Source organism: Hyperolius riggenbachi, chromosome 2, assembly GCF_040937935.1.
Source record: "Hyperolius riggenbachi isolate aHypRig1 chromosome 2, aHypRig1.pri, whole genome shotgun sequence".
NCBI lineage: Eukaryota > Metazoa > Chordata > Amphibia > Anura > Hyperoliidae > Hyperolius > Hyperolius riggenbachi.
This window is the reverse complement of record NC_090647.1, coordinates 359,309,823-359,334,174: the sequence shown is the minus strand read 5'-3', so window position 1 is coordinate 359,334,174 and position 24,352 is coordinate 359,309,823. Positions and strand designations below refer to the sequence as shown.

Sequence of the window (24,352 nt, the reverse complement as noted above, 5' to 3'; positions counted from 1 at the left end):
CAGTGACACAGGAAGTTATACACGGATGCCGGATGTCGTGATGCGGAGAAGATGCCAGCCGGGAGCCAGGAGGTGATGAGGAGAAGATGCCGGGAGCCAGCTTCAGGTAATGTATACCTGTGTCGATTGTACGCCGCTAGCGATTCGCTCCCTACCCGCGGGCGATATTTAACGCACGGAGCGATCGATCTATTTCGGAACGAAATCGATCGAAATTTAGCGTTTAGCGTGAACGATTTGACAGCAGATTTGATCCCAGTGGTCGAATCTGCTGTCGATCGGTGGGTAATCGGCCTAGTGTATGGCCAGCTTTAATGTTTTGCACATTTAGCATAGTTTAATTCCAAATGAATTGAACCAAAGGTAAGCTTAATTAAAAAAAAAAAAAAATCAGCGACAAGTTCTGTTTCTTGCACCTTGAAGCCTGGGTCTCACTAGCAACGCTTTTCTTTTGGGGATTTGAAAAGCTCTTGCTAATGCAATGCTATGGGGGGGGGGGGGGGGGGGTGTTAAATCATCCCTCAAGTAGGAGCACACACGTAGCATTACATTAGCAAGAGCTTTTCAAAATCACAAGAGTGTATGGCTTGTTCACACTACAAGAGCTTTTTAAGTGCTAGTGATTTTGAAAAGCTCTCGCTAATGCAATGCTATAGGGGATTTTAACAACATCACACCGCTCCAGTCAGAACACACACGCAAGAGCTTTCAAAATCACAAAGCGCTTAGAAAAGCTCTTGTAGTGTGAACAAGCCCTAAGTGGGTACCAGGCCCAAGTCTCATTCTGCTTCAGGTAATTTTAATGGTGCTTGCATTCCGGTGTTCTCCCCAGAAATTTTTTGGCGCCGAGTGGCATGAAAAAAGTAGCCAGGTGGAGTGGAACCTGGGAAATTTGGTATTGAGTGTATTTCACCACACAAAGCATGGCAACAAATACCGGGCGGCTCAAAAATAGGCACTAATCACCTCTGGGGGATGGGGGTTCCTGGAAGTGTTTGGGGGAAAGGGGGATTTAGAGATACAGAGGGTACTGGGATGGGGGTGGCTGGGAAGAGGGAGGGGTTACTGAGGGTGCTAAGGGGTACAGAGAGCCAGGGCTGCATAATGCAGGCCAATGAGAAGACAGTGAGATACTTAAGGTATCTTGTCTAGCGGGGCAGGACTAAAAGTGGAGCAGCATCTCCATCCATTCCCCTTGCGGCTATGCTAAAGAATCACAGCACATGGCTGTGGGGGCTGAGCTTATCTCCAATTTGGAGGCGGAGCTGTCTGCACCCAGGGTAAGGGCTGGCCCACATGCGCACGCAGTCTTTTCTGTTCCAGATTTGAAGAGTGCCACAGTTTAAGAGCGCACTGTGCCCATGTACTCCAACACTAGTGTCCCCTACCACCCATCAGGTGGTATGCTGCCTTTTCCTGACATGGCTCCCGCAGTAAGCACACCAGCCTGCTTGTCTACCCCAATTGCTCTTCACAACCTCAGCAGCTCTGTGCAGTGTGAGGCAGCCAGAGAACACCCGGCTTCCATTCAAATTCCACAGAGCTGCTGTGAAAACTTTGTGAAGGGCATTTGATCCGGGAGCTGCTTAGTTTAAGAATTTTGAATGCAAGCAGACTAGTAGCTGCGAAAAGTGAACACTGGAGAAAGCATTGCGGAGGACCAAGGAAGAGCCAAACATTAAACTCGTGTTGTCCTGAAAGCCAGTTGCTGGAGCCCCGATTATCTACTGTGCAGCCCAATTCAGGAGAGGAGGCTGCCTCAGGTGACCTGCAGACAGTATCGCTGTCTGAAGCTGCGCATTGATAAATGTGCACACAAAGCTGTGTTTCTGGCCGCAGATTGTTGCTGTAGTGTGATGACAAATCACAGCCAGATAAGGCAAGCACGGTCCCTTGAACTAGCCGGGCAGAGCGCCCAGCTGAAAGCTTCTAGGTAGAACACTGCATTCCAACGCTTGAACTCGTGTTGGTTGTACTTAATATATGGGGGAAAGCCACTAATCTCTGTCCACTGATTACAACGGAGGAGGAGGATGGGATGGGATGAGGGAAGACTATCCAGAAGCTTTCCTCTACTGAGGTAACCTGGGCATTTCTTCCCCTTCAGGTACAATGAAAGAGTAATACAAGACAGAACATTTACAGTGATGTGTAAAACTATATGCCCCTTCCTGATTTCTTATTCTTTTGCATGTTTGTCACACGTAAATGTTTCTGCTCATCAAAAACTGTTAACTTTTAGTCAAAGATAACGTAATTGAACACAAAATGCAGTTTTAAATGATGGTTTTTTATTATTTAGTGAGAAAAAAATTCAGGTCAGGGCTTTGACTAGGCCACTCCAAAGTCTTCATTTTGTTTTTCTTCAGCCATTCAGAGGTGGATTTGCTGGTGTGTTTTGGGTCATTGTCCTGCTGCAGCACCCAAGATCGCTTCAGCTTGAGTTGACAAACAGATAGCCGGACATTCTCCTTCAGGATTTTTTGGTAGACAGAATTCATTGTTCCATCTATCACAGCAAGCCTTCCAGGTCCTGAAGCAGCAAAACAACCCCAGGACATCACACTTCCACCACCATATTTTACTGTTGGTATGATGCTCTTTTGCTGAAATGCTGTGTTACTTCTACGCCAGATGTAACAGGACACGCACCTTCCAAAAAGTTCAACTTTTGTCTCATCGGTCCACAAGGTATTTTCCCAAAAGTCTTGGCAACCATTGAGATGTTTTTTTAGCAAAATTGAGACAAGCCTTAATGTTATTTTTGCTTAAAAGTGGTTTGCGCCTTGGATATCTGCCATGCAGGCCGTTTTTTGACCAGTCTTTCTTATGGTGGAGTCGTGAACACTGACCTTAAAAGGGAAGGTTCAGGGACTATGAAAAAAAAAATCCTTATCCACTTACCTAGGGCTTCCTCCAGCCCGTGGCAGGCAGGATGTGCCCTCGGAGCCGCACCGCAGGCTCCCGGTGGACTCCAGTGGCCAACCCGACCTGGCCAGGCCTCTTCTGCGCTCCATTGTGCGTTCCACGCCGGTGCGCTGACATCGGACGTCCTCCTGGCTGTACTGCGCAGACTCAGCAGTTCTGAGCCTGTGCAGTACAGCCCGGAGGACGTCCGATGAAGTCAGTGCGCCGGCGTGGAACGCACAATGGAGCGCAGAAGAGGTCAGACCTGGCCGCCGGCCTGGCCAAGTCGGCCACCGGAAGCGGCGCCAAGGGCACCTCCTGCCTGCCACGGGCTGGAGGAAGCCCCAGGTAAGTGGATAAGGATTTGTATTTTTTTTTCATAGTCCCTGAACCTTCCCTTTAATTGAGGCAAGTGAGGCCTGCAGTTCTTTAGATGTTGTCCTAGGGTCTTTTGTGGCCTGTCGGATGAGTTTTCTCTGCGCCCTTGGGGTAATTTTGGTCGGCCGGCCACTCCTGGGAAGGTTCATCACTGTTCCATGTTTTTGCCATTTGTGGATAATGGCTCTCACTGTGGTTCGCTGGAGTCCCAAAGCTTTAGAAATGGCTTTATAACCTTTACCAGACTGATAGATCTCAATTACAGTACTTTGTTCTCATTGGTTTCTGAATTTCTTTGGATCTTGGCATGATGTCTAGCTTTTGAGGTGCTTTTGGTCTACTTCTCTGTGTCAGATAGCTCCTATTTAAGGGATTTCTTGATTGAAACAGGTGTGGCAGTAATCAGGCCTGGGGGTGACTACAGAAATTGAACTCAGGTGTGATAAACCACAGTTATTTTTTAACAAGGGGGGCAATCACTTTTTCACACAGGGCCATGTAGATTTGGAGTTTTTTTTTTCTCATCAAATAATAAAAACCATCATTTAAAACTGCATTTTGTGTTCAATTATGTTATCTTTGACTAAAAGTTAACGTTTTTTGATGAGCAGAAACATTTAAGTGTGACAAATATGCAAAATAATAAGAAATCAGGAAGGGGGCAAATAGTTTTTCACATCAATGTATATTGAGCTTTTCTCCTGGCAGACTCAAAGCACCAGAGCTGCAGCCACTAGAATGTGCTTTATAGGCAGTAGGAGTGTCTTGCCCAAGGACTACTACTGAATTGGTGCTGGCTTACTGAACAGGAAGGCCAGAGATTTGTACCCTAATCTCCAGGGTCAGAGGCAGAGCCCTTAACCAGTACACTATCCAGCCACTTAGAATACATACAGTTGTACCAAAACTTGATCAGAGGATCTAGAATATCCGAGTACAGAAATCTCAATATGTAGTCTACTGCTGTAGAAAACATATTAAAGAGTATTTTTCAGTAGCAGACTTGTAACAGGTCAGTTCTCTAGATTACCTTGTATAACACATCAGTTTGATCTCCCATTATAATCAAAGTACGTACCTGTAGTGAAAAAATATTTCTTTATCATGATTGGCAGTTTCAATAAAGCCGAAGTTATCTTTCAGTGTGGCCACGTAACCGTAAAATCTTTTGCCGTTGGAGTTGCGTCCAAGAACTTTAATAGAGACTGCACTCTGTTGACCAGTCCTCTTGGCTTCACAAATGCTAAATTCAACCTAGATGGGGGAAAGGGGGGGGGGGGGGGGGGAACAAAATAAAAACAAATTATACCAGGGCTGTGAAGTCGGTAGAAAAATCTTCGACTCCAACTCAGACTCAGTTTATGAAACCACTACTCCGGGTACCCAAATTGGCTCCGACTCCTTGGTCTAATACTTAACAGGGTTGAGGATTTTGTACAAAAATCTGTACATGGCGATGAAAGGAACAGCGCTACTTAAAAACAGATCGCATCCTTATGACTACCTGCTTGAGAGTGCCAGCCCCACTAGTGGGATAAAATACACAACCAGCATTCAAATAAAATGCACCTGTACCACTGGAGGAGTCTTCCGTAATAGCTTGCATGCAACTTATTAAGTACTTGTCCCTCCCACTGCGAAGAAGTCATCCCCCCAAGGGAGGGGCCCTAACACTAGCTAATCCTAAATTATGCATATGCATAGCCTGGGTGTGCTACCAACGAAAAACCTTTGCGCAATTTTGTACAAAAGTCATCCGACCGACTCAGTTTATAAAATCAGCTTCTCAGACTCCAACTTCGGGTGCCCAAAATTGCCCCGACTCAGACTCCTCCTCCACAGCCCTGATAGATACTGCATTACTAAAAACATGCCGTGGAATAAATGGACAAACAAAAACTGCCTACATAAAAAAAACAACTTACCAAAAGAAGGTATTTTGGTTGAAATCTTTAAACCTACAGTCTTAGTCTAAAAAATACAGTAGAGGACAAAAACCAAGTGGGGGGGAAAAAAAAATACTAAACCTGGTGCATCCATAGTGCAGGGATGTGCCCCCCCCCTCCTTGTGCATACCTCTTGTGTCCCCCCCCATTTCCTCCTGTCACACTGTGCGCCCCCCCCCACTGTGTCCGGTGCCCTGCCCTAGTGTCCTCCATCCTCCAGTGTCAAGTACATGTGTAGGCAGTAGCTGTACAGCTTTGGGGAGCCAGCTACCAATCAGGTGGGGTTGGGGGCTGTGTAGAGTGTTTGAAAGTGATATGATTGAATCCCTCCAGATTGTTTTCTGATCAGAGAGGGATCTATCTGTTGACCACAATAACCAGTGTATGCCCACCTTTAGTTCACATATTTTCAGTTGAAAAAAACCAATAAAGCACTTTAAAAGTGAAGAGTTTAAAGAGACTCCGTAACAAAAATTGCATCCTGTTTTTTATCATCCTACAAGTTCCAAAAGCTATTCTAATGTGTTCTGGCTAACTGCAGCACTTTCTACTAACACAGTCTCTGTAATAAATCAATGTATCTTTCCCCTGTCAGACTTGTCCGCCTGTGTCTGGAAGGCTGCCAAGTTCTTCAGTGTTGTGGTTCTGCTATGAACTCCCCTTTATGCAGACTGCCTGTGTGTTATTTAGGATTAGAGCAGCTTCTCTCTTCTCTCTCTTATCTTTTACAAGCTGGATAAATCGTCCTCTGAGCTGGCTGGGCTTTCACATACTGAGGAATTACAAACAAGGGCAAAGCTGTTTGCAGGAAAAAAAGCAGCCTGAAACTTCAGTGCATGGGGGAAAGAAACACACAAATGATCTCTTGTGATTGAAAAGGAATGCTGTATACAGCCTGCTTGTGTACGGATGTATTTTCTATGTGTGGACATACTGTACATCAACCTACTTCCTGTTTTGGTGGCCATTTTGTTTGTTTACAAACATACTTTTAAAAACTGTTTTTAACCACTTTTAATGCGTCGAGGAGCGGCGAAATTGTGACAGAGGGTAATAGGTGATGTCCCCTAACGCACTGGTATGTTTACTTTTGAGCGATTTTAACAATACAGATTCTCTTTAAGGACTAACCTTATCCCCAACCTGTGGGGCAGACGATCCTTCCAAATCCTTGAGATGGTAAGTAACAGTGAGTCGAATGCCACAATCTTCATAAGAGATAATTCCCTCTTCACCCTCCTGATGGCATTACAATACAATTTAAAATGTAGAACAGCATTATTTGTACCTTTAAACACACTACAGAAAACTGTACTTCTGATTATCCAGATTGCCCCTTCAGTATCTACTCAAACATATGCCACACTGATGTGATCGGAAAAGCTAAAGTTCCCATTCTTGGAAACTGAGGGAAAAAAAAAAATATTTGTCAGTTACTTAACTGGGGCTTCTTCCAGCCCCCTGAAAATATTCCAGGTTCTTCATCATTCTGCACTGCTCTGGTCCTCTGCGTTCCCCCTCTGAACTCTGCATGTGCAGCCCCATGCCTCTTCCACTGCTCTTCCATGGCCGGTAGCGTTCTGCTCTTGCGCAGTAAGTAAAATTGGTGCTGTGCATGTGCAGAAAGCTCCTGTATACAGGACGACAGGCGAGGTGCGTGTCTGGCATGATGCTTTATCTATGGCTAGGCAACTTGCCCAGCTTACTGAGGGGGACACTAGTGGAATGGAGCAACGCAGTACAACGGCAAAGGAACAGTGAGAATTCAGGGGGCTGGAAAGTGGTCCAGGTAAGTAACCTTTAAAAGCAGCACTACCACTCCCTCAAGCCATCTAAAAGGTAGACAATTAGGAAGCAGGTATAGCGAGTATATGAACAAAGACAGACCTAGCTGTTTTGAACACACATTTCTTTTAAAAGGAATTCAGGAGGTAAAAATTAGAAAAAAAATATAAATTCTTCCAGCCCCCTGACGTTTATCAGGTACCACACAGGCTTCGTTCCCCTGTAGCAAGCTGATTTCAGTTTAAAGAACCTCACAGACTCAAGCCGGGTCGCAGCTTCTGTGCATACACCTGCCGCAAACCCGCGCAAAGGCTCACTAGCTTCCGAAACTGAAAGCAGCTTGCTGGAGGAGAACAGAGCCTCAGCGTGGGACTTGACAGGAACCCCAGGCAAGTTTTTTTGTTTTTTTTCTACCTTAATTTCTTTAAATTAATAACTGCAATCTTTATCCCTAGTAAAATAACTACAACCAGTCACAATACTGATCAAATATCCACAATAAAATTCTGCAACCTAAGTACTAATGAAACTAATTTAATACATCATTAGCCACATTTCAACTGTAAGTAAATGCAGCCACAATCCAGAGGACCAATTACTACACACACAGCATTTTACAGAACCTTCAGAAACGGCCATGTCTTGACCCATATATTCCATTCCAAAGCCTGTGGCAGACAGGCTCATACAGTCAGGCCAGTATTTAAAACGATTTTAGCTTTAAAGGACAACCGAGGGGACATGATGAGAGACATGTGTATGTGTAGTGCCAAGCACAAAAGTAACTAGGCTATGTTCCTTTCTCTGCCTGAGTGTGTTAATCATCATGTATGCAAGTTACAGTTTCTGTCCGAGTCGGGACAGGATCGGACTGGGTTAGACTATAGCATAACCCTTACTGATAAGTAATTACAGCCATAAAATAACTTTCTTGTAAGTAAATGGCTTCTGAGAGCAAGAAAACAAAAAAGGTCAGTAATTCACAGATTTGAGCTCTAGCATACTTCAATGAAAGAGTCATTGAGCAGAGAAAAACATAAAATAAACTGTGGGCTATCTAAAAGTGTCATTTTTAAGAGGAAGAGGATCGATGCAATCATTTTTCTCATCAGTTTATTTTCACCTCGGATGTCCTTTAAAGCTTGCAAAAATCTCTCTGGGTAAGGCAACGTGAATACAGCATCTAGTAAAGATCATTCTATGTACATGCTGGATTACACAGTTTTCCCAGAATGCAGCAGTGAGGCACTTGTTCCTTTACCTCAGTATAGCCCAAACCCTTAAGAATTTAATTCTCTTGGTTGTCCCAGCTAAACCTGAAAACATCCAGACTGTCTGGCAGAGCAGATGGATGCTTCCAGACACAAACAGGATGGAAATCTAATGTTGCAGATACACTCCTGCAAAGCCTTGCCCTGTCCAACCAGCCTTTGTGACACACATGAACTGAACCCTTCCTACATGACTCACTAGGTTTTTGGAGTTGCTGGTTTTTGGCTCTGCTCAACTAAAAATAAGAAAAGATTGTATGACATTAGGATTGTGCAGTTTTCTTCATAGACCCAGATATGTATCTTGATGTGCAGTTTTCTCCAGAGAACAGATTATTTTTAACACATTACAAATGCGTTTAACATATACCAATCAAAAACAAAGGACTTCTGACCAAATCTTGTGATTTATGGCCAGATTGGTTAATTGTCCATATAAACATAGCCCGTCTGGCACAGCAATCCCAGCTCAAGGGAAACGTGCCAACTAGGATTTTTTTTCCATTTGATTGGATCAGTAGTCAGAGTAGACTGTCTTCCACTCCACCGCCATACAAAAGATCAAGGAGCTGCAAATTCTGACTTGCAGAGAACATTTCTAATTGTAATTTGACCAACTACACTTTGCACACATTCTGCATGAAAATTTACAGGAATATGAAGGTATTTACATCCCACTGACCATCTCTACATGTCAGAAAAATAAGCCAAGCAAGTGTGCATGAATACCAGCGTCACCTATGGGGACGAGGACAATGAGTGGATCAAACTTGTCATCTCCCTCTGTTAGTCACGGTCTGTCCCTAACTTTACATTTTTCACAGTTTCATGATCAAAAGTAGAACATAGTGCCGCAAATTTTGCTCAGTTAGATGACAGCTGGATCAACGATTGCAGTTAGGGCTCAGACACACGATGAGCGCTTTTCTGGGTGCTTCTTAGCCATCAGCGCTTTGAGAGTTTTTTTTAAAAAAAAAAACATCTCTACCGACTTGCATTAACCTCTTGAGGACTGCAGGGCTAAACCCCCCTAGTGACCAGGCCATTTTTAGAAAAATTGGTCACTGCAGCTTTAAGGCAAAGCTTCAGGGCCGCACAGTACAGCACACAAGTGATCCCCCCCTCTTTTTCTCCCCACCAACAGAGCTCTCTGTTGGTGGGGTCTCAATGCTCCCCCCATGTTTGTTTTTTAATCAATATTTATATCTGGGTTTTTTTTTACAAAAAACCCTGTTTCTTTAAATGTATTCCCTCCCTCCCCACAACCAGCCAATTACTGCGATCGGCTGTCATAGGCTTCTGCCTATGAGAGCCGATTGCTCTCTTGTCCCCCCAGGGGGACAGCCGTGTGACACGGCTGTCCCCAGTACAGCGCTGCTGCCGATCGCAGCGCTGTACATAGAAATAGACGGCGATCACGCCGTCTAACAGTTTCCCGAGCGGCAATAGCCGCTCGGAGACTGAAGAGGGGGCGGAGCTCCGCCATCCGTGCATGAGATGTGCGCGCGATCTCATGCAGATTACAGCCCCAGGACTTTACGCCAATCGCCGTTAGGCAGTCCTGGGGCTGCCGCCGCGGCCACGCCCATCGGCGTGACGCGGGCGGCAAGAGGTTAAAATCAGGAGGTGTAAAAAAAAAACAAAAAAAAAAAAAACACACATGATTTTAACCACTTAAGGACTGCAGTCATAAAACCCCTTAAGGACCAGAGCCTTTTTTTCCATTCAGACCACTGCAGCTTTCACGGTTTATTGCTCAGTCATACAACCTACCACCTAAATGAATTTTACCTCCTTTTCTTGTCACTAATACAGCTTTCTTTTGGTGCTATTTGATTGCTGCTGCGAGTTTTACTTTTTATTATATTCATCAAAAAAGACATGAATTTTGTCAAAAAAATGACTTTTTTAACTTTCTGTGCTGACATTTTTCAAATAAAGTAAAATTTCCTATACATTTGAGCGCGAAAGTTATTCTGCTACATGTCTTTGATTAAAAAAAAACCATTCAGTGTATATTTATTGGATTGGGTAAAAGTTATAGCGTTTACAAACTATGGTGCAAAAAGTGAATTTTCCCATTTTCAAGCATCTCTGACTTTTCTGCGCACCTGTCAGGTTTCATGAGGGGCTAAAATTCCAGGATAGTACAAATACCCCCCAAATGACCCTATTTTGGAAAGAAGACATCCCAAAGTATTCAGTGAGAGGCATGGTGAGATCATTGAAGATTTTATTTTTTGTCACAAGTTAGCGGAAAATGACACTTTGTGACAGAAAAAAAAAAAGTTTCCATTTCTTCTAACTTGCGACAAAAAAAATGAAATCTGCCACGGACTCACTATGCCTTGAATACCTTGAAGTGTCTACTTTCCAAAATGGGGTCATTTGTGGGGTGTGTTCACTGTCCTGGCATTTTGGGGGGTGCCTAATTGTAAGCACCCCTGTAAAGCCTAAAGATGCTCATTGGACTTTGGGCCCCTTAGCGCAGTTAGGCTGCAAAAAAGTGCCACACATGTGGTATTGCCGTACTTAGGAGAAGTAGTATAATGTGTTTTGGGGTGTATTTTTACACATACCCATGCTGGGTGGGAGAAATATCTCCATAAATGACAATTTTTTTTTTTTTTTTTTTTTTACACACAATTGTCAATTTATAGAGATATTTCTCCCACTCAGCATGGGTATGTGGAAAAATACACCCCAAAACACATTATACTACTTCTCCTGAGTACGGCGATACCACGTGTGGCACTTTTTTGCACCCTAACTGCGCTAAGGGGCCCAAAGTCCAATAAGTACCTTTAGGATTTCACAGGTCATTTTGAGAAATTTCGTTTCAAGACTGCTCCTCACGGTTTAGGGTCCCTAAAATGCCAGGACAGTATAGGAATCCCACAAATTACCCCATTTAAGAAAGAAGACACCCCAAGGTATTCCATTAGGAGTATGGTGAGTTCATAGAAGATTTTTTTTTTTGTCACAAGTTAGCGGAAATTGATTTTGTTTTTGTTTTTTTACTGTTCTGGCATTTTAGGGACCCTAAACCGTGAGGAGTAGTCTTGAAACCAAATGTCGCAAAATGACCTGTGAAATCCTAAAGGTACTCATTGGACTTTGGGCCCCTTAGCGCACTTAGGGTGCAAAAAAGTGCCACACATGTGGTACCGCCGTACTCAGGAGAAGTAGTGTAATGTGTTTTGGGGTGTATTTTTACACATACAGATGCTAGGTGGGAGAAATATCTCTGTAAATGACAATTATTTGTTTTTTTTTTTACACACAATTGTCCATTTACAGAGAGATTTCTCCCACCCAGCATGGGTATGTATAAAAATACACCCCAAAACACATTATACTACTACTTCTGAGTACGGCGATACCACGTGTGACACTTTTTTGCAACCTAGGTGCGCTAAGGGGCCTAACGTCCTATTCACAGGTCATTTTGAGGCATTTGGATTCTAGACTACTCCTCACGGTTTAGGGCCCCTAAAATGCCAGGGCAGTATAGGAACCCCACAAGTGACCCCATTTTAGAAAGAAGACACCCCAAGGTATTCCATTAGGGGTATGGTGAGTTCATAGAAGATTTTATTTTTTGTCTGTTCACTTCCTGTTTTTGATTTTGTGAAATCAGGGGGTGTCTCAGGGGGCGGTTAGAGGGGAATCAATCAATGCACTGGGGAGGTGATCAGAAGGGGGATATGAGTGTTTGGCCGAGTGATCAGGAGCCCACACGGGGCAAATTAGGGCCTGATCTGATGGGTAGGTGTGCTAGGGGGTGACAGGAGGTGATTTATGGGTGTCTCAAGGTGTGATTAGAGGGGGGAAATAGATGCAAGCAATGCACTAGCGAGGTGATCAGGGCTGGGGTCTGAGGGCGTTCTGAGGTGTGGGCGGGTGATTGGGTGCCCGCAAGGGGCAGATTAGGGTCTAATCTGATGGGTAACAGTGACAGGTGGTGATAGGGGGTGATTGATGGGTAATTAGTGGGTGTTTAGGGTAGAGAATAGATGGAAACACTGCACTTGGGAGGTGATCTGATGTCGGATCTGCGGGCGATCTATTGGTGTGGGTGGGTGATCAGATTGCCCGCAAGGGGCAGGTTAGGGGCTGATTGATGGGTGGCAGTGACAGGGGGTGATTGATGGGTGGCAGTGACAGGGGGTGATTGATGGGTGATTGACAGGTGATCAGTGGGTTATTACAGGGAATAACAGATGTAAATATTGCACTGGCGAATTGATAAGGCGGGGGTCTGAGGGCAATCTGAGCGTGTGGGCGGGTGATTGGGTGCCCGCAAGGGTCTAATCTGATGGGTAACAGTGACAGGTGGTGATAGAGGGTGATTGATGGGTAATTAGTGGGTGTTTAGAGGAGAGAATAGATGTAAACAATGGATTTGGGAGGTGATCTGATGTCGGATCTGCGGGCAATCTATTGGTGTGGGTGGGTGATCAGATTGCCCGCAAGGGGCAGGTTAGGGGCTGATTGATGGGTGGCAGTGACAGGGGGTGATTGACGGGTGATTGACAGGTGATCAGGGGGGATAGATGCATACAGTACACAGAGGTGGGGGGGGTCTGGGGAGAATCTGAGGGGTGGGGGGGTGATCAGGAGGGAGCAGGGGGCAGTTTAGGGACTAAAAAAAAATAATAGCGTTGACAGATAGTGACAGGGAGTGATTGATGGGTGATTAGGGGGGTGATTGTGTGCAAATGGTGGTCTGGGGGGTGGGCAGGGGGGGGGGTCTGAGGGGTACTGTGGGCGATCAGGGGGCAGATCAGTGTGTTTGGGTGCAGACTAGGGTGGCTGCAGCCTGCCCTGGTGGTCCCTCGGACACTGGGACCACCAGGGCAGGAGGCAGCCTGTATAATACACTTTGTAAACATTACAAAGCGTATTATACGCTTCCTATCCGGCGATCGTCGGGTTAACAACCCGCCGGCGCTTCCGATTGGCCGGCGGGTTGACGTCGCGGGTGGGCGGAGCCTATTGCCGGTGGATGCGCGCGCATCCCAGCGCGCGATCCCCGGCCAGAGAGTGCCCCAGGACCTGACGCCAATCTGCGTTACGTGGTCCTGGGGCTGCCACTTTGCCGCCGCCAATATGAAGTAGGCGGTCGGCAAGTGGTTAATGCAACTCAATTGAAGAATTTTTTTAAAAGCTCTCAAAAAGCACTGATGGCTAAAAAGCGCTTATAGTGTGTCTGAGCCCTTAAAGTTAATGGGAGTCTGTTACAAAAAGCAAAACAAAAAACAGATACTTACCTAATGAGCCTTCCCTCTCTTCTCCCATTGCCCTTGTTGCAACAGCAGCTCCTCTGTTCAAATCACCGCCACAGGGGACTTCCCGAGGACAGGCGGCTCCATACTGCGCATGCATAGCGTCCTCTCTCAGGCACTTCCGGACGGGCAGTATGGAGCGGCCTGTCTTGAGAAGCACTCGGGCTCGCCGAAGACTTCCGAAGCCTCCCTTTGGCAGCGGAGATAGCAATATTTGACTATTTTAATCAAATACTGCTTCGGGGTATCCTGCGCTGGAACAGGCACCGGGAGAGGAGAGGGACGGCTCATTATGACCCAGAGCCTTCCCTCTCCTTATGTAAGTATATGGCTTTTTTTGCAAGTATGGCTCCCATTGATTTTAAGCAGACTTCTGCTTATCCTTGATTGCGAGCCCTGAAATAGATTGCAACTTCCCTAGAAATGAAGAGCAATGAATTGTGTGCATTATCAGGTCACAATCAACTTGGAAATAATTTACTGCAACACTGCCTTGCTCAAACATAAAAGAACGGGGGAGGAAGAAGAACGAAGAAGAATGAATAAGAAGAAGAAAAAAAGAGGGGGGGGGGGGCGTTTTAGGAGTTGCAAGGTTCCATTTTTTATTCTTAAACTAATAAGCACAAAAATGTTTAGGAAAAGCATTGTGCTTCATTATAATCCAGCAGCTGTGTAATAAGGGTGCGTCTTAATTTGAGATCTAATTAGTCCTATACAGCTGAAGCATCAGGAGTCATTAATAGGGGAGCAGAAATTTCACAAAATCAAAAACAGGAAGTGAACAGACAAAAATAAATTCTATGAACTCACCATACCCCTAACGAAATACCTTCACAAAACTCTGAAACTGTTCTATTGGGGCAAAAGTAAACAGCTGTCCTGATCTCACTGTACTTGCTCACATAACTGAGACAAGTGTATTGCAAACAAATTCCCTGCTATAAAATTAAATTAATAACAGACACACACAAAACAAAAACAGGAAAACCCTCAACATTTTTTTGGCAGTGAAGATGGATAATGCTTTGCAGAGATTTCTATGCTGCATCTCCTCCTGCTCCCACCTCACATTTCCCTGGGAGGATATACTGTATGTGACTGAACTCAAAGGAAAGCCTTCTAAGAAACCACGAACAAGCATAACCTCCTCAGTACAAAGCTACTCTGCCAGCCTAGAGGATCAGAGCACTTCTTTACAAATATCACCCTGTCATCAGCTCACAGCGAGTACAACTCGGCCATCAGAGAGCAGTTAGGGTTCTTCCACCCAAAAATCAGATTGCACCGGTTTTGCCGAATGCTACAGCACCATTAACATGTAATGCACAAGTTTTTTGTTTGAGTTCATACCCGATGGATAGCAGTGCAAACAATCAGTGGTAGTGGAAATGGACAAAAACAGGATTGCATCACATTTCCTAGCGTAAAGGAGCCTTCATGGTGGTGTGGGCTAGAAATCACAGTGGTAGCCGGTATAGTTAAATCTATTCCAGGTCAGGACTTAACATCCATAAACACAAAATAGATTTAGCGTGAACCTCTTATCAGCAAGACGCCGAACTAAAACAGGTGAACACTAAGAATGGGCAATAATTTTTTTTTTTTTTTTTTTTTTTTTAAAGTCGAAGGTCAACCATTCCAGATTAATCCTTACACTTTAAAAATTATAGCATAATTTGCAAATTACATTTCCTTGGCTTTCTTGATGCAATGGGATCAAGAGCACCAAACTATGCTGAACCTTTGCAATTTGCACATGACACAACTGAGTTTTTTTGTAGGCTTTTTGCAGATTTGATGACATTAATGTGAATTTATTTTGTTAAATTACAGAACCTATACTTTGTGATGTTTAAGAAATGGTAACTGCACACATGCACAGAACACCAAACAAAACTAAGAGCAATGTAATGCAGGCTACAGGGAACATAGCTAGCCAGTGACTAACTCACACCATGCAGATCAGCTTACCTTCTCTTTTTTCTAGATACAAAATTAAAAGAAAAAACAAAAAAAAATGCATGTGTAAATAAAACCATTCAAATGCTGCATTTCAGATTAATAGAGATGTCTCAGGCCCGGTTCACACTGGCGTTAAACTTTCCATTCCCGGGTCAGAACTGATCCAAATGGATGCGAATGGGTCCAATAACCTACGGCTCCGGATCGTTCACATCAGTCTGTTCAGACAGATCTGTTCCGAACAATCCACTCAACAAAGTTTAATGCAGCACTAATTTTTCCGAACCGATGAGCCCAGCGGAACGGAAACGGAAGCTGAAGCACTGCATTTGGGGCAATAAGAAAATGGAATGATGCTTCACACTAGTAAAGAAACTGACCATTCTAAGGGACAAAATCCACTTTGGGGTGGAGGTTCGGGGGTGTGGGGAAATGGAACAGAAGCAGCGGAACGGAAACAGAGGCAACAGATCCGATCGACTGGTGATCAGATCAGTTTTCACAGATCCGTCTGCCACTATAATGCAAGTATGAACAGGGCCTAAGGGTTACATTGCTCAATAGTCCAAGTGTGATCAGCAAATTTTGAATGTCAGGTACGCTTACCTTTTCTTTTCCTTTGTTCGGGCTGCTGGATTTGGCATTTGTGGCTGTAGCTTCTTTTTCAACAATACCAACGAATCTATGATCTGACTGGGTGTGAAATGAGACTGTTCCTTTCGGAAGTTTCTTAATTCGGATGGCATGATTTCTCTGAGCAGAGAGCATGTCCTGTAAGAAAAAAATAGTTTTAAAAGCTCGGACCTCTCAAAACTCTGTATACTGCATATTCATTAGCTGTTTTAGTCAGTCATAACTTAAAGGGAACCTAAACTGAGAAGGATATGGATTATTCCTTTTAAAATAATACCAGTTGCCTGACTCTCCTGCTGATCCTGTGTCTCTTATGCTATTAATCACAGCTCCTGAATAAGCATGCAGATCAGGCGCTCAGCGGATCGTTCAGAAACAGCCTTATCAGTCCGCCGACAGCACGTACACACACGCATACTGTTGGCTAAAGACTGCCCGGCGGGAGGGTCTGGCGGACCAGTCGTTTCCTTTTATAGTGTGTGTGTGTGTGTGTGTGTGTGTGTGTGTGTGTGTGTGTGTGTGTGTGTGTGTGTGTGTGTGTGTGTGTGTGTGTGTGTGTGTGTGTGTGTGTGTGTGTGTGTGTGTGTGTGTGTGTGTGTGTGTGTGTGTGTGTGTGTGTGTGTGTGTGTGTGTGTGTGTGTGTGTGTGTGTGTGTGTGTGTGTGTGTGTGTGCCCCCCTTAAGGTTCCTTTTAACTGGCCTTCAGATATGAGAGTTCAGAAATTGCAGGGAGTGCACTTTCTTCACTTTCCCATCTGAATACTTCTTTTTCCTGTTTTCTGCACTCTCAAAGGATTTATCAAGGGCACAGCAGATAAGAGACAGAGAAGGTTGTTTGGGACAAAAAAAAAAAAAATAAAGAAAAAAAACCTCTCCACTCAGGGCCGGATTTACACCTCTGGAGCTTGGAGGTCCTAGCGCCCTAAACTCCGCCCCTCAACACAGGCCCACCCAATTCACACCCATTTTCTTTCTTGGTGGGCTGAGGCTGATGGCCTGGTGGTGGACTCAGGCTGCCCGGAGGCGTGGCTGGTGGTAGTGGGCTGGCAGGCTCTGGCTGCATACCTCAGGCCTCGTACTGGTTGGCTCTTGCTGGAGGGGGAGGCCTAGCGCTAAAGGTTCAGGTCTTTAGTGGACCCTGGCTGGCTGGAGCCCGAGAGTCACTAAGGAGATAGGAGGGTTTTGTTTTTTAGGGCTGCGTGAGCGACTGGACTCTGGAGAGACCTGGACGTCAGGCAGCTGGCTGGTTCCTTACCAGGGCTGGGGCAAGGTCACCTATCACCCAAGGCAGGGATGCTGAAGCTTGCCCCTTCCCAAACATCAATCACACCCCCATATAATGTATACACACCTACAATGGATAATCACATAAGACACCTTATATACATACACACACTGCAGATGCACAGTAGACACAAAAACTTCAGATACACAGTCCACACACACGCATACACAGCAGATGCATGGTACATACACACACAAACACTGCAGGGCAAAGTACACACACAACACACGGCAGATGCACAGTACGCACAGTTCACGCACGCACACACTGCAGGTGCACAGTACACACAAAACCACCACACATACTGCAGGTGCACAGTACACATGCATACACACTGTAGATGCACAGTACACACATGCATACACACTGTAGATGCACAGTACACACGCACTGAGTATGATCAGATAAGGAGACGTTTGTCTTCTGCTGACAGCAGCCAGCACATGACCTCTCAGCCGTCCTTTGTGCCACGAGCCGTGTTAACTTTATGGGACTAGGAGGGGGAGGTCATTCTCTTTGCCTTTCCCTAAACAGCACAGGCTGACTCCCTCCATCCATCCATGAGCCAGGAAGGCTAGGTCACACAGCAGCCCTGCAGTGCATTACGGGCAATGTGAACGCTGGTGTGCCTGCCACCAGTCATCCTGTCAGTGTTCTCTCATTAATAGTGTACGCTGCATGCATGAGATTCAGCTACTGATGGTTTTCTGCAGCCAGAGAAGCGAGAGAAAAAAAAAGCCAATGCATGCAGCTTCCCTGCCGATGCCTTCCCGTGCAAGTTCAGAGCTGCTGTAATGGCCACTGGGGTCACTGGCTGTGGGGCTGCCAGACTGAAGACGGCAGAGACCTGATAGGCATCCTGCAGCCCCGTGGTGAGTGCAGTAGCAGCACGCACCCTCTGCTCACATTCAGGGTCTTTGCTCTGCATACAGTCAGGGACGTTAAATCCGGCCCTGACTCTGCTGATCCTAGTAGTGCATCCTCACTAGTCTTTGTAAGCATGAAAAGAAACTTAAAGTGGATCCGAGATGAACTTTTACTCATTGCATAATTGTGTTCCTTACATGTAGTTTATAGGGCATTCCTCAAGCCAAATACTTGTTTTGTTTTAATAACCTAATTTCCTATAAACTAAATAAACCACACCCACAGCTTCTCCAGAGTGCCTTGGCGCTTGCAAAGGATTGTGGGATTTCAGTCTGGGCAGGTGAAAAAGGTGTTACTAGCTATAGATTTCAGAGGCAGAGTTTTCACAATCTGAGAGCTGCAGTGCAGATACAGATCAGTTGCCTGTGTAATGGAGGAGATAAGAGTGGAGTTTTCACAGAATATGCAGATTAGCATGCCTAGATACAGATAAGCTTGCCTGTGTGTGTGATTGTGTAATAGTGACAAGCAGAAAACATGTCTGCTCCCATTGTATCACAGTAAAAAAATATTAATATACTGTTGAAGCTGTTTGAAGATAGATTTGCTGTGTAAACTATCTAAACTTTAGATAAGATATATAGACAAGTCACTTGTTATATTTAGTTTTTCATCTCGGATCCGCTTTAACAGTGAAAACCATGATGATCATTTGAGCTACCAGTTTCCAGGAAGCAGTCAGGCCAGATATTTTCAGCAGATAGCAAGCTTCTAGGCACTGTGGGGGAGGAAGGGGTAGGATGAGGGAAGAGGGGGAGGGAGAGAAGAGTAGGGAAGGGAGGAGTTGAGCACCTGTCCTTTCAAAGCACCTCTGCATAGGCAAGTACATGGTGCTCGGCCAAAACAAATCATCATGAACTTTTACTGCCCAGCAGCTTCCACTCACTCAAATAATTTCAGCAAACAAAATCTGCATGTCTATTTCCAGCTTAACCACTTTATCCACAAGTCAGTAGATCTACGTCCTCTGTGACTTCATCTAAGCCACAAGTCAGTAGATATAAGTCTTGTAGCAGAAGCAGTGCTGTGCAGGATTGGGCTTGCTCCTGTGCATATTTCCAGCACTATCTGGTGAATGGGAATATAGGTTTTCTGAGCTAATGAGATTGATTTTTACTATTAAAAATACTTTCATTTCATAGTGAAAAAATAACAATCTAAGTTTTGTGATAAGCAGTAAGAATAGCCAAACAAAATTTGTGTTTATCTACAGTAGCACTTTTTATTTTTAAACTGAAATTGGTAAAACTGAGAAATAAATGTTTTCTATTTTTTTGTTTTCCCATTAAAATTCATAGAAAACAAAAATTGTCCGATGGAAAAAAATGGCATTCAATGAAAGCAGAGTTTGTCTTGAAAAAACAATATATATTTCATTTGTGTCGTAAGTAGGGATAAAGTTATTTCTGATTAAATAAGGACATAGCTAAACTGTCAAAACTGCTCTGGTCCATAAGTGGGAAAAAAGGTCTGGATGCAAAGTGGTTAAAGCAAATCATCTTTAAACATTTGAGAATGAATTTTAGATGCAGTATGGATAATAAACAGAACATTAACAGTAAAGAAGAAAGTATTTTCCAGCAAAAGAGTTTAAGCAAAAACTGAATACGAAAAAAACTCGAATTATTTATGCAAAAGATCTTCTCTGAGCTAGTCCATCAACTTGGTCCAACTCAGTCGTTTTCTTAAAAGCTTAAACAGCAAACTGTTAAAGGGAAAGGTCATTACTTCTGCTTTGTTTTACAGCTTAAAATACAGTGTGGATTCTAAACTGAAAACTGTCAAATGCAGGGTTATAAATAAAGCTAAATAACTGAAAATATGAGTTTTTTGCAACTAATGTTCTATTTATTATCCATACTACACATTAAATTCGTTTACACACACACACTTTTATTCTCAGGTTTCCTTCAAAAGGAGAAAAGGTCAGCAACTAATATCAAACAGCAGATTATAGAACAGTCAAGATTTCAGGACTGCATGATAAAAAGAACAATGATGATATCTTATCAGACTTAGCCCAAAAGCCCATACACACGTCCGGTTTTTGCGTCCCGTCGTTCGCCCGCTAAATCGGGCGTGTGTACAGACCGTCGTTCACGCAAACGACAGTCTGTACACACGCCCGATTTAGCGGGCGGACCGGACGTTCAAACGACCTGTCGTTCGCAAAAAACGGACGTGTGTATGGGCCTTAAAAGAGCAATTCTGCCTCACTTTTTTGCCTGCAGGTGTAAAGTAGACCACTGATAAAGAAGGAGAAATTCTTAAAGAAAGAAATGTTCATTCTTAACATGAATTTGTAATTGTAAGTCAGGACACTGTCACCTCTGACCCCTTTCTTTACCCCTTTTTATGCCTTTTCACATCCCCATGGCCCTTAGTGCCTTCTGTTCTGTGCCTCCTCCTCATACTTTTCATCCCTGTGCCCCTCTGTACCTCATCCTAGCCCCTTTATGCCTTTTTCCATCCCCAGGTTTCTTCAAATCCTCCAGTGCCGTTTGCTCACCTCTGACGCTGTCCCACGCCACTCCGGAATGTTCTCCGAGGTTTCAGTCCCCGCCGCATTTGTGACGTCTTCATGCCCGGAGCGACGTTCATAACGGCGGGTTGTTCTTACGTCGGAGATCACCTGTATGTTAAAGTATTTGTAAATCCCCAAATTTTATTCCCTTCCTTTCCAGGAGGACAATGTCAATTTTCTTTAGTTACATGTATAATAAGGCATAAAGTAGTGGTAGCATAGGTTCACTCTTACTTGCTGTGCTAGACGTTGCATCCTAATAGGTAAAATCAGATGTTAGATTTCATAAGCACTGCAAATGCTGATAGATGTAGGAAGATTGGCGAACATCTGCAACCTTTACCGTGGGTCACAGGAAGTTGGCAGAAAAGTCAGTAAAATAGTGGTTGCATGACTACAGTGGTGTGCGCACACCCATTGTAAGAATTTTAACAGACTAAAAGTTACTGAATTACACAAGTTTGTACTGGTGCAGTCAGATGCTTCTATCCTGGCAGAAATTATTTTTGCAATTTATGGAAGCCAATATCCACTTTTCCATACATAGCAAATGATAGCTGCAAGATGCTAAAAAAATGTGCCTAGCAAGTACACAGCACATTCCTAATTCCCACATAAGTAAATTAGAAACATTTCCAAACAGCTACATAAAAAGAAAAAAAGGGGGAGCACCCTCTAAAAGGTTATTTTTTAGTCATTAGTGCACATTTAAAAATGGAGCATTAGCTGCATATTGCTCACTGACCAGAATTCGAGTTATAATTCACTACTGATTTTGGTCTACTGAAGAGGTCTGCAGTCTTCTGAAAAAAAACAAACAAAAAAAAAAAACTTGCTGACAGCAGTCTACAGCGTACACCAGCACTGTAATGGGTCTGCAAGCTTCTGGCTCTCCCCTACCCTTAACGGATATCCGGGATAAGCAATTAAATCTATTTTTTACTAACCTGGGGCTTCTTCTAGCCCCTAGAAGTAATTTGTATCCCTTGCTATAGCTCCGGTCTTCCCCGGGGTCAACCTGGCAGCCTCTAAGGATCGTGACCTCCCGATGAGTAGGCACTTTATGCATGCAAGCACCTGCCCACTTCATTGGCAGCGTACTGTGCCGGACATGGGTGCGTTCTCGTGCAATGCATGCCCAGAAGACACTGACCACTCGCGGTTGGCAATCCTTAGAGGTTGCCAGTGGGACCCCGGAGAAGATAAGAGCTGTAACGAGACAAATTACTTCTAGGGGCTGGAACAAGCCCCAGGTAAGTAAAGATACATTTAACTGCTCGCCTGGGAAACAAGCCATGCCCACCGATATTGCGGCAAATGAGGTCTGACAGCAACATAGCTGTTTAAAATAAAGGAAAAATACAACTGCTGTCTACCAAACTGTCAGCAGAAGCTTAAAACTGAGGACTCACAAGTACGAAACTAGCAACACGTGAGGTAGATCATTTATCTAAGATGAATGAATTTTGAACGACTAGCATTGGATTAACGTCAAAGCAGATCTGCCAGGTTGGATCGGTTACATGGACATTAACCGTTGTACTTTTCAACAATACTAAGCTGAACAGTCATTCCTTTTCGTTCTGGCCGACGCTAGTCAAGTGTGTGTACGAGGCATTATGGCTGTGAGCGACACAATCTCTGCACATCAGGAGGGCTTAAAAACTGCAGAAATCATGTGCTGATTGGGGTAGAAGGTTGTGCATGAAGCAAGTGATCAAGAAGTTAGCTTTTCAGAAATCTGAAGCAAGAGGTATATGGAGGCTGCCATATTTACTTCTAAACCATGCACATTTCCTGGCAGCCCTTTTAGCTATAGACCCTGGACAAGCATGCAGTTCAGGTGTTTGAACTCGCCACTTTTTCAGGTGTGCGATTCAGACACTACTGCAGGCAAAGATCTGCAAGATGCCAGGCAAATGGCATTGTTTGAAAGGAAACATGGCAGCCTCCATATCCCTCTCACTTCAGTTTCCCTTTAACTAACAAGTAGGCAAACATTGAAATCACAGATTTCTTCAGGGTGGCAAAATCATGGATGAAGCGCTTATTTCAAAGTGATTTGGTATACAGTACAGAGAAGGAAAGCGGTTCACAGATTTCTGTTTAGACAGTTAGAAACAAAGAAACTGAAAAGACTAAGGGCTCTATTCATAAAACTTTACCGCAAGTTTTCCGCTCAAAACAGCTGACTTTCCCGACCATTTAGCAAAGTGGGCATTCATAAAGGCAGTTTCCGCATGAAAATCTGACATTCCTGTGCAGTGCGGGAAATTACTGCCTTGTGCGGAGACCACCACAACACGTCACTGAAGGTTAATTCATAAAGATTAGAGCAGGCAGAATTCCGGAGAAACCCGGCTGTTAAGATAAGGCGATAAGCCAGCTGTAACAAGCAAGCTAATGGAGAGACAGACCTCCCAGGCAGCTACAGTGAGGGCCCGTTTCCACTAGTGCGACGCGATTTCGGCCGCATTCCGACGCTTGTAAAAACGCATGCGGATGCGTTTCCGCATGAGTTTTTACCCGCGATTTCGCGTGCGATTTCGCATGGCAGGGTGCCATGCGAAATTAACCATGACACTGCCAGGGCAAAATAACATTGAAAAGGTGCGAAATCGCACGCGAAATCGCGGGTAAAAACGCATGTAACAAACGCATGCGTTTTTACTATTAAATACATTAGCGGCGATTCGCACGGATTCCCGACGCAGGCGAATTCTGCGGGTCCCGTCGTGCAGATTTGGCCCGCTGCCAAATCGCTCCCGCACGCCGCACAGGTGGGAACAGCCCCATCCACTAACATTAGGTATGCGGATCCTTCGCCCTAGTGGAAACGGGCCCTGAGAGGAGAGCAGACAAGGCATTCCGGAATACCAAGGCTGTGTTTTTTTTAACCCCTTGGGTACCTGTTTTCAGATAAATTTCACATCAGAAAGCCTGCATGTGTAACATTTCTGGAACTTCTAAGCTGCAGCAATTAAATAGATTGTTTAGGAAGACTAATAGACAGATTCAGCGCAGATTCAGGAGGAGAAGCAGAAAAATGCACATGTAAAGGGATGCGGGGGCTGCCTCCTTTATACTAACACTGTCTCTGCAGGAGAAAATGTATCAACTCAAAGCAGCAAATATAACAACTCAGCAGCACCACCAGTTTAGTGCAGGAATTCTCCCCACCCATTATCGCAAGTGTAAACATTTTTATGAATTAGCACACAAAAGTCTTAAATACCAATGCAGTGTTTTCCCTCCAAGATTTTTTTTTACCGCAAATGTTTTATGAATAGAGCCCTAAGCATAATGGTAACCGTTTGCTTTTAGATTTGATTGGCATTTTACATTTTGTTTTTAACTTTCACATTTGCAGAAACAGATAAGAAAAGGGAAGAAGCAGCTGGTTGTTCCTGGCCAATGTTTGGTTTGAGAATTTAAATAAACAGCAAC

The 24,352-nt window shown here is 44.3% G+C and overlaps 1 protein-coding gene across 6 annotated transcripts in view; it reads right to left on the bottom strand.

Annotated features, from left to right (window-relative positions):
- The window catches only part of CSDE1 (cold shock domain containing E1), a 118,502-nt gene that overhangs the window by 13,216 nt on the left and 80,934 nt on the right, over positions 1–24,352 (bottom strand). For 4 of the 6 annotated variants that reach the window (XM_068269686.1, XM_068269685.1, XM_068269688.1 and 1 more), the window contains 4 exons: positions 20,891–21,013; positions 16,144–16,308; positions 6,363–6,470; positions 4,364–4,539 (listed from right to left, as the gene is read on the bottom strand). In XM_068269686.1, coding sequence (XP_068125787.1) covers positions 4,364–4,539; positions 6,363–6,470; positions 16,144–16,308; positions 20,891–21,013 — 572 coding nt within the window. The remainder of the gene's footprint in view (positions 1–4,363; positions 4,540–6,362; positions 6,471–16,143; positions 16,309–20,890; positions 21,014–24,352) is intronic. The other 2 variants (XM_068269684.1, XM_068269687.1) reach the window with 1 other exon arrangement.